Source organism: Myotis lucifugus, unplaced genomic scaffold (assembly GCF_000147115.1).
Source record: "Myotis lucifugus unplaced genomic scaffold, Myoluc2.0 scaffold_3, whole genome shotgun sequence".
Taxonomy (NCBI): domain Eukaryota; kingdom Metazoa; phylum Chordata; class Mammalia; order Chiroptera; family Vespertilionidae; genus Myotis; species Myotis lucifugus.
Genome location: NW_005871051.1, coordinates 17728568 through 17740949, shown reverse-complemented (window position 1 = coordinate 17740949; position 12382 = coordinate 17728568). Strand labels below are relative to the sequence as shown.

The 12382-nt window shown below is 55.5% G+C and overlaps 1 protein-coding gene across 1 annotated transcript in view; it reads left to right on the top strand.

Moving 5' to 3' along the window:
* The window catches only part of TNS1 (tensin 1), a 188013-nt gene that overhangs the window by 96198 nt on the left and 79433 nt on the right, over window positions 1-12382 (top strand). The window contains 7 exon segments of the mRNA XM_014462563.2: window positions 2567-2616; window positions 4637-4817; window positions 6703-6753; window positions 7871-7949; window positions 7952-7983; window positions 8438-8502; window positions 9992-10075. Of these exon segments, the coding sequence (XP_014318049.2) occupies window positions 2567-2616; window positions 4637-4817; window positions 6703-6753; window positions 7871-7949; window positions 7952-7983; window positions 8438-8502; window positions 9992-10075 (542 nt within the window).

The following is a 12382-nucleotide window of genomic DNA, read 5'->3' as shown; positions in this document are numbered from 1 at the left end:
GGTGAGCACGGAGCTGGGTGGCAGAGATGACCACATCTCTCCCCCGTCCCCCAGCCCTCTTGAAAAGGGCCTGCATGCTGAGGCACGCTGGAGAACGCCCGTTTCCAGCCGTGTGTGTGAGGTCACCTGTGTTTTCTTGAGCGTTAGGTTGTGTTTGCTCACAGCCCGCCCCTGCTCCCCCACCCCCCGCCCATTCGTGGTTCTCTGGTTCTCCCTGCGGCTCTGTGTCCACCGACACTCGGACGTGTCACCCGTGCACGTCTGCTTTCTGCCAGCGAGTGTCACATGCCCCCCAACTTTGCAGAAAACAGGAAGCCCCATCAGTTAGAGGGCAGCCCAGTGATTCATCAGCGGATGACCATCCAGCTGTTCGTCCCCATCCTCTGGTGGGGTCACTGTCCAGGGCAGCTTCGCCCCTGCCCCCCCTTCCCTGGCCGGCCTGCTGGAGGGAGCAGGCTTGGACTTTGCCTTATCACCTCTGGAAGCGGCGTGGCCAGACTCGGTTGGGGCCAAGTTTTTATTTATCCTCCCTGGCTTTTTTTGGGGTGGGGAGGCTAAGGAATGTGGAGTGTTGTAACGTTGGGAAGGGGGGGTGGGGGAACGGGAGCCAGCTCTCCTGCCTTGCTCATCCTTCTCACCCCTGTGCCGTGGAAGCTCCAGGCCCCCTCAGCCCCCCAGTCCCCCTGCCAGGCCCGTCTCAGTATCCCCTTGTCTCCCTGTGCTCCCTGTGCCTGGACCTGTGGTCCTGGCCATACCTCAAGCCTTGGCTACAGTTGTGGCTTCCAGTTGTTTGAAGCAGCTGTGGTGGCCGCCTCCAAACGTGGCTGTGGATCCGTAACAGATGAAACCCGAGGGGCTATTTATAGCGGGGTGGCCCTGGGCCTGGAGCAGGGCCCACGGCCTGGGGAGGCTCAGCGACTCCTCGTCAGGGCCCAGCGCAGTGGAGAGAGATGAAGTGTTGGGTTTCTGCGTTCCGCTGGGTGGGTAGTTTTGGAACAGCCTGGTTTGGGCCTTGAAAACCAAACACAACCCTCCTCACCCCCCCACCCCCGCCCCCCCAATGCCTGACTCATGCAAGCCCAAGTCCTCAGGGCCAGGAGAGCTGCGGAGACAGAAGCTTTCTGCCCTGACAGACAGCCCCACTTGGCGTTTCCTCCTGCTGCCCGCCGAGGCCGAGCTGCTCCGGGCTGGGTGGGAGCCCAGGCAGAGGGGACTCGGGGTGCAGCTTGCTCCCTGCCGATGGATGGGGAGTCCTCTTAGCGGGGCTGCCCTGGCTTTGGGCTCAGCTGGGAGCTGGGCCTCCAAGCCCACCCCCTCCCGCCTCGGAGGCTCTGCGGGGCCTGGAGAGGGCTGAAGGGGGTCAAGCCTGAAGTCTGAGGTGAATCCTGCCAGTCGCCAGGACTTGGGGGTGAGTCACTGTCGCCTCAGTTTCCCCTCTCATTGGCAGATTGCGGTCCTGTCTCCTCCAAGAAGTGGTTGCAACTTGGTGGTTGGGAAAGGCTGGTTCCTGGGAGGCCCGTGAATGCTTGGACAGTGCCAATACGCTCAGAGGGCTTGGCTGGGCCTGGGATTCTGGGTGTTGGGTATCCGATTCTGCATCGTGTGAGGTGGCTGAAAGGATGGGCGGTTGGTGGTAGAAGTGATGCAGGGGTTTGATTTGGAGGTGAAGGTTTGATTGTATCCCTAACTGCCCTTATAATTGTACTTGATGTAATAACAGTAACCACAGATATGTCACTGTTATATGTGTAATTCCTTTTCATTTTCAAACAACCTATACCCCCACTTTGCATGTGACGTTCCAGAGGCTCAGAGCGTTAAGTAGGAAGGCTGCCCAGCGGGGTGCTGAGGGACTCAGCCTGGGCTTCCTCACTGTGTCGTTGGTGCCCTGGCATGTTTTGGACAGCAACTTGGGTCCCTTCGCCTGGTTTTGTATAAGTTGACAGCCCTGGAAATGGGAGGGGGTGAGGGGGTAGCATACGATGGGCGGTGGGTCCTTGGGGGCACGATTTGCTGCCTGAGCTGCTCTCCGTAGGTGCATGTTGTGCTGGCTGCTCTGTTTCTAAACCTCTGATTGAATGACTCGTGTTGCTGCTTTAAAGAAGAGGAGTGGGCATGGCGATGGTCGGAGGAGGAAGGTTTAGAGCTGGAGAGAGGGTGCCGTCACTCACCTTTCCTTCTCTCGTGCTTGCAGTCTGTATCCTCCCCTCGGGGTTCCTATTACGATGGCCAGTGAATCGAGATGAGATGAGTTTCCAGTGTCAGTAACTGTTTTATTGAGTGTGTGCTCAGTACAGATGGCACCAGCCCAGGCGTGGCACGTTTCTCAACATTGGGATTCCTTCCTCGCCGGGGGCTCACAGGCTCGCAAGCACACTCACGTGGAATTGGCATAGACTGCTCTTGGCTCTGGGTTGCTTTGTTGCTGTGGTGTTAGGGTGCCTGGGCTGGAATGTTGGCAGAGAAAGGAGAAGTGGATCTGCGTTTGCCCGTGACCCTGACTGCGCCGGTGGACAGCTCTCAGCCTGCCTCCTCCACAATGCTGCTTCTCTTTTCTCTTTTCCAGGGCTCCACCAGAGTCACCCCGAGTGTCCAGCCCCATCCCCAGCCCGTCAGGTATGCCTGGCCTGTGGGGGGCACAGGGTGGGGGTCCTGGCCGTGAGGTCACTGTGGGAGTTCCTGGCAAGTCATGCCTTTGGGTCTCCGAGACCGAAGTCATAAAGCCAGTGGTAGGAAGCCTGGGCAGCCGTGGCACCCTCCCTGGAGGGCGTGGGTGGATGCCGCTTGGAAAGGGTCATGCTCTGGGTTCTAGCTGGAAGCCAGCCTTGAGCCGAATTCTTTACGTACCTGCATGATTCATCTAGTCCTTGCAACAGCCCTGCAAGGTAAGTGTTTTATTCCCATTTGGCAGATGAAGAAACAGTTTCAGAGGTGGCTTGTTAGAGGTCGCACAGGGGCCTTGGTGGCTCGCGGACACGGCCTCTTTTCCCTGCGCCCAGCTTTTCTGGTTCTCTCTGTCTCACCTTCACCCCTGAGGCTCCGGAGATGAGTGAGAATCTGGCCCCAGGAAGATGGGGTCCCAGGGAGAGGGAACCTGGTGTGTGACTGAAACCCTTAGCAGGTTGTGGTCCAGCCACCCGCTGCCCTCCGACCTGATCTGCTCTTTAGAAGATCCCCTCCTCCCCCCCCAGCTGAGAAGCACCTTGGGTGGGCGGGTGCGGAGTGTGGTGCTGAGGTGGTCAGGCGGTGGCGCTGTTTTGCCTGGTGCAGGCAATGACCTGAGGTAGGAGCCCGCCTCAGAGAAGCTCCTCTTGGGGATGAGGGATGTCGGGGGTTCAGAGCTCAAATCACACTGGACCTTACTGCAGCCACCGGCCCTTCCACCACTTGGTCCCTGTCATTGCCACCATGGAGAAGCCTCACATCACCCCAGCTCCCCCATCTCCAGACCCCATCTACAGAGTTGGGCTCAGAGTTAACCTAGTGGAGACCGGGATTCTGCCCTACTTCTTAGGGGTCCTCCCCAGTGCTGCCCCATCACTTTGAAATACCCTGGTGGTATTCCTCCTGCTGCCCTCCAGTCTCAACTTTACCCCGCTGTAGTGACAGGTTATCAAAATGAAATGTGAGTTGTCCACCTCGGACAGAGAGGGGAAGCCAGACACTAGGAGACTGCTAATGGGTAAGAAGGTGTCGGGATGGGGAGCGTGTGCGGTGACCCCAGAAGCTACAGGGCTTCAGAAGGGAATTCCAGCATCTCAAGATCCATTCCCCCTTCCCATCAGCACCCCAGTGGGCCCTTGGACCCTCCCCCTGGAAGAGAAGCTGGGTGAGGTGTCAAGATGTGAGCCCCTACCTCCCCTCATCCAGTGCCCAGTTCAGGTGGCTCTCTACTCTCCACGGAGCTCAGATGGTGCTGGGATGTCAGGGGCTCTGCACCCTCTGCTTCCTGGGCCCTTAGCAATCAGGGAGGCCACTGCCACAGCGCTGGAGTGTGGGAGCTGCCAGAGGTGGGGATCGGGCCAGGGAACAAAGGGCAGGAGTTGGCCTGCCTCCGGGGAGGGCTGGAATGTGTGCTCTGGTCTGGCTCACCTGGAGCCCAGGTGAGCGTGTCACCTGAGCTGCCCCTTCCCCCAAGAGGCCTCCCGCCCACTCCACAGCTCCGAAGCCAAGGAGGGCAGCAGAAGACTCAGCCAGGGAGCTGGGGAGCACTCACTCAGCCTCTCTTTCCCCTTCCACAGCTGTCCCAGGAGCCTTGGAGACACTCCGCCAGACCAGGCTGCAGTGTGTCAGGGGGCAGAGCTGGGCTCCTGGGTTCCTGGCCAGCTCTGGCCCTGGCTGTGACCTCTAGGATCTGGGTGAAGGCAGTGCTGAGAGAACTGACGGGCACTTGGGATTGGTGTCATCACCATTTGGTTCTGACACAGCCTGAGATCCTTGCCAGCCCCTGCCCAGCTCTTTCTCTCTGGCGCCCCAAGCTGGCCTTGCTAGGGGAAGCCTCGGACCTTGGCTCTGGGTCTGGGAGCAGCCAAACCCCCTGGGTTGGATGTGGGGGCCATGCACAGTGTGTAGGGGGTGCAGATATCTGGTCCTTGCCCTGGGGAACTAGATTCTGATCTACAACCCCCTCTGCTAGTCTTCCCAGAAACATGAGTGTGAGCCAGACCATGGAGGACAGTTGTGAGCTGGACCTAGTGTACGTCACAGAGAGGATCATCGCCGTCTCCTTCCCCAGCACAGCCAACGAGGAGAATTTCCGGAGCAACCTCCGCGAGGTGGCCCAGATGCTCAAGTCCAAACATGGAGGCAACTACCTGGTGAGGATGGGCCTCTCGCCACTTTGCCAGCGCCCCTCTGCCCTTTCTGCCTGCCCCTCACTGCTGTGTGTGCGTGCTTGTGTGTGTGTAGTGTGCATGCATGTGTGTGCATGTGTGTGTGTTGACCAGGAGAGAATCACAATAAGAGCTCATGTTATGGAGCGCGTACTATAAGCCAGGCCTTGTTCCAACTGCTTTCCGCATATTTAACCTTCAGGACAGCCTAGAAAGCAGGTTTTGTTAGAGCTCAGAGAGGTGGGGTATCTGCTTAAGTTCACAGTATCAGGAAGTGGTGGAGCTGGCACCTATGAGAAGTCTTAAGGCAGAGTTGTGGCAGAGGCGTCGTAAGGGACCTTGTGTTGCTGACATGGGGACTGTACCTGGCCCAGGAGAGTCACCTAACAAATGTAGGCCACTTTACTGGGAGGTACATGCGACTGGACCAATAGACCAGACTGTGCAACCTTCAGGGGCTGCCCTTGGCTGTGTGAGCAGAGGTGGCTGTAGGAGGCTGTATTAGGTCCCTGGGGTTGCTGTAACAAATTACCACAACCTCGGTGGCTTAAAACAACGGAATTTAACTTTTCACAGCTCTGGGGGCTACAAGTCCAAATTGAGGTATTGGCAGGGCCATGTTCCTCTGAATTGTGTAGGGGAGCACCCTGCCTTGCCTCTTCCTGGCTGCTGGTTGCTTCGGCATCCGTGGTGGCCCCCGGCTTGTAGCTTCATCACTCAGATCTCTGCCTCCGTCGTCACAGGACCTTCCTTCTTTCCTGTGACTCTCTGTGTGTCCTTTCCTCTTCTTATAAGGACACCAGCCATTGGATTTAGGGTTCACCCTAAATTCGGGATGATCTCATCTCCAGATCCTTAACTACTTACATCAGCAAAGGCCCTATTTCCAAATAAGGTCACATTCTGAAGTTCAGGGGGATGTGAATTTTTGTGGGACACCATTCAACTCACTACAGACACCCATCCATCAGCTGTGTCAGACGTTGTTAAGAGCCTGGTTTGAAACATCAGAAAGTCCTGGGTTCGAATGCAGGCTCTGCTCTTATTAAGTAACTGATCTCGGCCACTTAGCCTCACTAAGCCTTAAGTTCCCCATCTATAAAGTGAGTCTAATAATACTATCCATGTCTTACGGTTGAAAGAATGAAGCCAACTGGTAGATGTAAAGTTCTTAGCATGGGTATGACAGGCTGTGGATACTCAAGTGGTAGCTGTTGTTCACATAATAAAGTGTGTTCCATTATGGGGCTCAAGAGTGGACTAGAAGCCATCTACGGTCCTTCCTGACTTTGGGAGTCCAGGATTTCATGGGACTCTGTGCTATGCCACCCTCCCTCCATCCTGCCTATACCAGACCGTGGGGTCGTCTTTTCTCCCCAGGAGGCAGCACAGTGGTCTTTGAGTTTCCCAGGCAGTGAGGTAGAGGTGGAGACGGGAATTCCAGAGATTGGGGGATTCTCATGGGCTGTGGTTAGGTGCCGGAGAACGTCTTCTGGGAGAGGATGTCAAGGGTCTGAGAGGGCCCACCCAGGACAGTTTGTATCCTCTGATGGGGGGTGTCTGACCGCAGAGCCATTGCATCTTCATGGGGTGAGTTTCTAAAGTCCACCTGTGGAATGGAAACTAGGGAAGGCCAACGCTGAACATGGGACCTGAGACCGGTTCCTTCCCCTTCTCATCTTTAGTTCTGGACGTCCGCTCACAGAGGGGAGTAGCTGAGAGTCTATACTTCTCCCTCCCCCCACCCCCCCATCCTGAGAACCTATAGTTGGGTTCCTGTTGATCCCAGCTCATGTGTGGGTGGGATCTCCAGCAGGGGCGAGAGCAGCATGTGAGCCCCTCCACCATTTCTTCCTTTTCTTCCTTGTAGCTTTTCAACCTCTCTGAGCGAAGACCTGACATCACGAAGCTCCACACCAAGGTGAGCCCATGCTGAGTAGGGTGGGAGCGTCTTTTCGCCTGGGAGGGGAGATAACAGACAATCCCCCTCGCCCCTCGGATCCCACGTCAGAGTCTTAGGGAAAGTGCTGTGACAGTTTGCAAAGCCTATTACAGTGCCATCTTCTCCTTGGATAATGGGAAAGAATCTATTCATTGTTTCCATAATACGAACTACAGAAAGCAAAGCTCGATGCAATGATTTCTACCCAGCTCTGCCTCCCTGGGGAGCTCTTAGGATCTCTGGGTGAGGCTGGAGCTGTGAGATTGTTAGCTTCTTTGAAAGTATCTTGGCTTTAAACTAGCTAGGAATGGCCGACGTGGACCTTCCCACTGCCAGCTCTCACTTGCTCACCCTGTGGGCCGTGGGCCGGGCTCTGCATGGTGCCTGCTCCCGGCTCCTCGATTCTGGTGCCTGTTGCTGTGTGACCCTGGGAAGGTGACACGCTTTTCTGGGCCTCAGTTTGCACCTCTGAAAGTGGACGGGCTGGATTAGGTATATTCTCTGGGCCCTTCCAAGCAGAAGTTCTCTTTTACTGTAAAGTTCTGTGAGTTTAGAAAAGTTTTGAGGAGCTGGAGACTGGGGTTCAGATCTGCCCTCTGTCTCCTTCAGCTTCTCTGGGCTGACCTGAAAAATCAATGGTGTGTGTGGCCAGGGCCTGGAAAAGAGCCACGAATAGCCAGGGACCCTTTGCTCTGCCCTCGCCCTGAGCCAGGCCTTGGGGTTGTCTGTGGGAGCAGAACTTGGGGGCAGTGCTGGGGGCACCGTCACATTTTGAGGTCAGAGTCATGTGGAAGGGACCTTGCCTTTGTTTTACTCACACATGAGAAATTGAGGCTAGGAGAAGGGCCATGACTGGCTGGGGCCCCACAGCAAGCCAGTGTCAGAGCTGAGACTCAGGCACAGGGTCCCTGGTCCTGGCCATTGTCCTATCCCTCCACACCCCCACCTCCCAGCTGGGCTGATAGGCAGGGCAGGAACCAAGGCCCAGCCGCTGGTGGCCACTGCCCGGTACTAGCATGTGGAGTGTGTGCTGCCCCCACTGCCCTGGTTGACCGTCTGGGCTTCTGCCACTTATCACTCCTGGCTTGGGCCGCAGGTACTGGAATTTGGCTGGCCTGACCTCCACACCCCAGCCCTGGAGAAGATCTGCAGTGTCTGTAAAGCCATGGACACTTGGCTCCCCACAATGTCGTCGTTCTACACAACAAGGTCAGAGTCGGCTGCAGGGTGTGTGAGTGTGTGTGTGTGTGTGTGTGTGTGTGTGTGTGTGTGTGTGTGCGCGCGCGTGTATGTGTGTGACCGTGCGTGCGCATGCCCATGGATGAGGGTATCTCCTGGCCTGTATCATTGGATTGTGTGTGTGTGGAAGTCTGTGTATTCTCCTTTCTAGGGATAGTAGATCCTGCCCCGGGGCCCCCACAGGAAGTGTGGGGCCCTCAAGTGTAGTGGGTGATCATCTGTGTTTCTTTCCCCCTCCCTCCCCCATACCCTTTCCCTCCCCCATATCCCCTCCCTCCCCCATACTCCCTCCCTCCTTCTGGTCTCCCTTAGAGCCACACCCTTCTCTCCAGCCCCTGCCCCTTCCTTCCAAAGCTCTGGATGGGCACGGGAGCAGTAGGCCTGCCTTAGAAATAAAGGCTTTTGTGTTTGGGGGCTCTTTCAGGGAAACCGAGGCAGGATAGGAGTGGTCATCGCCGCTTACATGCACTACAGCAACATTTCGGCCAGGTAAGAGGGCCCCCGAGCCTTCTGTTGTCTGCATATTGACCCACCCACGATTTCTCCCTTCCTTGGGGCGGGAGGATAAAGATAGAGGGCGTGAGAGGTTCTTAGGATGAGGAAGGAAGGTGCCTGCCATACCCCAGGAGCCTGTGTGTGGAGAGCAGGAGAGAGGAGAGTCCATCCCCCCATTGTCCAGCCTTGGGAGACGGGCCCATCCGTGAACACCCCATCCAGCCAGATTCTTGGGGCCACTTTTTCTTGCCAAACTGCCTTCTGTTTTCCTGGGTGAGAAGGGAGGGTGTCTGCAGGAAATGCTGGATCAGATCTGGGTCCAGCAAAACCATCTGGGAGTTATCTCATTCATCCCCCTGTCCCTGGCCAGCAGGGCCTGTTCCCACTTAGGGGTTTGGGGCAAGACTAGTAAACCAGCAGTGCCCTGTTTTGATTCCATTTTGCAGAGAGGCAGAGGGATCCATTCACTCATTGGTTTATTCTCTAGACTGAATAGTAGTTACTGAACAGCCACACACTGTTCTAGGTGCTGGGATACAGCAGTGGGCAGAGCCAGGCCACTGTCCCACGGACTCTAAGTATATAAGCAAGTGTATCCGTAATAGCAGGTGGTAAGATCTGTGAAAGAATGGAGACCAGAGCATGACAGAGGTCAGAGGAGGCCTCTGGAGGAGGTAATATTTGAGCAGAGACTCGAATTAGGCGGAGGAGAGCGGGACCGGCTGAGTCACATAAAGTCTGGGAGGGAACTTCCCAGGCAGAGAGAGGAGGAAGGGACAAGGCCTGTGGTGGGAATGCCATGCGAGGGGCTGGCAGGTTTTGAGCTGAGTGAGTGAGGAAATGAGGAGTAGGAAGTGAAGCTGGAAGGGGGCAAGCCTTGTAGGACTCGATAAGGACTTTGGGTTTTTTCTAAGAGTGATGGGAAGTGGTTGGGAGAGTCAAGAAGGGGCAAGCTATGGGACCAGTCACTACATTTTAAGATGATCTCTCTGAACGCTCTGAGGATGGGTAGAGGGTTCTGTGGAGGGCTTGCCAGTAGGATGGCAATTTTACAACTTTAAGAAATCTGTCTTAGCCTAATCTTTGCTTACTGGTGCACACTTGCTGTGCACCTACTATGTGTCTATAGGCGCCAAGCTCTTTAGAGATGTTAGCCCACTTGATCGCCATAACAAACTTTGAGGAGGAAGGCAACTATCCCTCTCATTTGACATGAAATAAAAAAAAATCAGTTTCAGGAAGATTAAATAACCTGCCCTAAGGATAGTGCTGAAGTGGTGGACTAGCGATGGGCTCCCAGCTGTCTAGCTCCAAAGCCCCCCGCACAGCACACAGGATTGCGAGCTGCCAGGGTGCTCTTTTCCTGAAAGCACCTCAGCACAGGGTGGCTGCAGGACTCTGCGGGTCTGGGGAGCGGGGAGGGGGCCGGAGGGGCTCTTGCACTTGGATGTTGGCTCCTCTCACCACCTGTCTTTCCCCCCAGCGCTGACCAGGCACTGGACCGGTTTGCAATGAAGCGGTTCTATGAGGATAAGATTGTACCCATTGGCCAGCCGTCCCAGAGAAGGTGGGTCACAGCCCAGTGCACATGTGTGTGCTCGCTATGTGTGGGGACTAGCCTCATGGACCCACGGGGGATGGAACAGCATGCCTCGGTGAGGGTGTACTAAATATGCATGTTCAGGGGCCAGTCTGGAGGGGTCTGAGATCAGGGACATGGGTGAGCCCATGAGCAGCTGTGTATGTGCCCACAGGTGGGCAGGGCAGTTGGCTCCTGAGGCTGGTACTGGAGAGCAGTGGGGGCATCGGTGGGGGACACGTTGGTTTGGGTATAAGAAGGCGGATTGTATGAGGAGGCTGTGCCATTCTTGGTCTTGGAAGCAGGATCGCTTCAGTGTTTGGATGAGTCTACAGGAAGCTGAGGTCCCTGCCACCTGCCCAGGGAGGTCACATACACTCTTGATAACAGTCACTTTTTACTGGGTGTGCTTTAAAAACTTTATCGAGGGCACTCAACCACGTGGTCTCATTGGAGTGCACAACAGCCCAGGCAGGAAGCAGGGCAGGGACTGAGGCAGTCATTCATTTGGCAAATTTCAGGCAGTCTGCTATGCTCCAAACGCTAGAGATATCTAGTTGAATGGGACAAAATCCATTGCCCCTTGTGAGGTGATACTCTACTGAGAAGGATGGACACTATACAGAAAATACACAGACAAGACAATTTCAGATCGTGATTAATCCTAGGAAGGAAAGAGAGAGCGCTGCAGCGCTGAGAGCTGAAGGGAGGGGAATGGGGCTATTTTAATGACCATGGTTGCTGGGGTCCAGCCCCAGCGGTCCAGGGGTTCCCAAAGGTGTGGACGGAGTCGACGAAGAATGTTTTACACGGAGACAGCGTTCAGAACTCTCTAGCTTTCCTTAGTCTCCGTGGATCTTCCTGTGTCTGGCTGAGGCCACAGAGAAAGATCCCAAGGCAAGCTGAGCCTTTATTTTATAGTGAGAGGTAAACAAGGTAGTGGTTTCCATAGTTACACAGTTCTTGTGAGTTTCACTTGTTTACACTCTTCTTGTGAGTTTCACTTGTTTTTGTTCTTGTTGCACTTCCCTCAGCCCATTAGCTTCCCGAGTAAGATCTAGGGAGCATCATAAGGTCAAGCCTAATTATGCTAAGAGGACTGTGCCCTCTAAGCTGGGACTTGTTTGTGACTTTGCCCACAGGTCAGTCCGAGGCTTAACCCTATATCAGCTCCCCACACATGGTCAGGGAATACCTCTCAGAGGAGGGGAATTTGAGCCCAAAGCTGAGTAATGCCGACCTACCACATGACGATCCAGGGCATCCCCATTTTACAGGAGGGTAGCCTGAGCCCAGAGGGAAGGGATGTGACGTGGCCAGGGCCCACAGAGAGCAGTGGCAGAGCCAGAATGTACTTGGGACCTCCCCCCTGGCTGTGCCATCCACCATGCTGAGGGCTCCCCCTGGATTCAGCTCTGTGGGTTGCATGCTGTTTAGTGATGTCTGATTCACAAGAAGGCACAGGTAGTGTCAGGATCAGGTGGGCCTTGGGGGGCTGCATGTGAGTGGGAGCCAGAATGGTGGAGTCCCAGACCCAGAGTGGAGAACTGGAGAGTTGGACTCTGGCCTTCCCCCTGTGTGGCCAGAGCTGTGGGCCCATCACACCTGTCTGTGATGTGTCGTGTTGGGCTACACGCTAAGGCTATGGTGCTGAATCTCTCAGGCAAGGTCTCTTGGGGCTTACCTTCTGGTGGTTGACACCCACAAAAATTAGCCATCACGGTCATTTCAGAGAGTGAGAAGTGCTTTGAAGGGGGTAAACCAAAACAGAACATGATGGGCAAGAGCGTGATGGGAGTGGGCACGAGGGGCTGATTCAAAGGGACCCACTTTTCTGAGAAGGTGATGTGTGAGGTGAGGTTTGAGAAGGGAGAAGGAAGCATCTAAGTGAAGGGCTGGGGTACAGGGTCTAGGCCGGGAGGTCACAGTGTCCTATTGCTTTCCTAGCCCTTAGGAACACTTGGCCAGCAGGACCCCTTTGCTGCATGTCCGGGGGCTTCCCAGACTCTCCGGGTTGGGTGTCCCCAACTCACATCACTCGTATATTGCTTGCCTTTCTAGAAGTGTGCTGGCACTGCTGGGGATGGTTTCCGCCATTGGAGTGGGAAGCCCTAGCAGAAATGAGTGAGTCCTCAGGCAACGCAGGGTCTTACAATTGGTACAAGACAGCCGGTAGGCAGCCTCAGGTCAGCTGGATCAGAAACCGGATGCCTTTATGTGCAGAAAATTCTGGCTAGGCTGCCAGACACAGCAGCTGTGGGTCCATGAGAGTGTTCCCAGGAAAGAAGTCTCAGG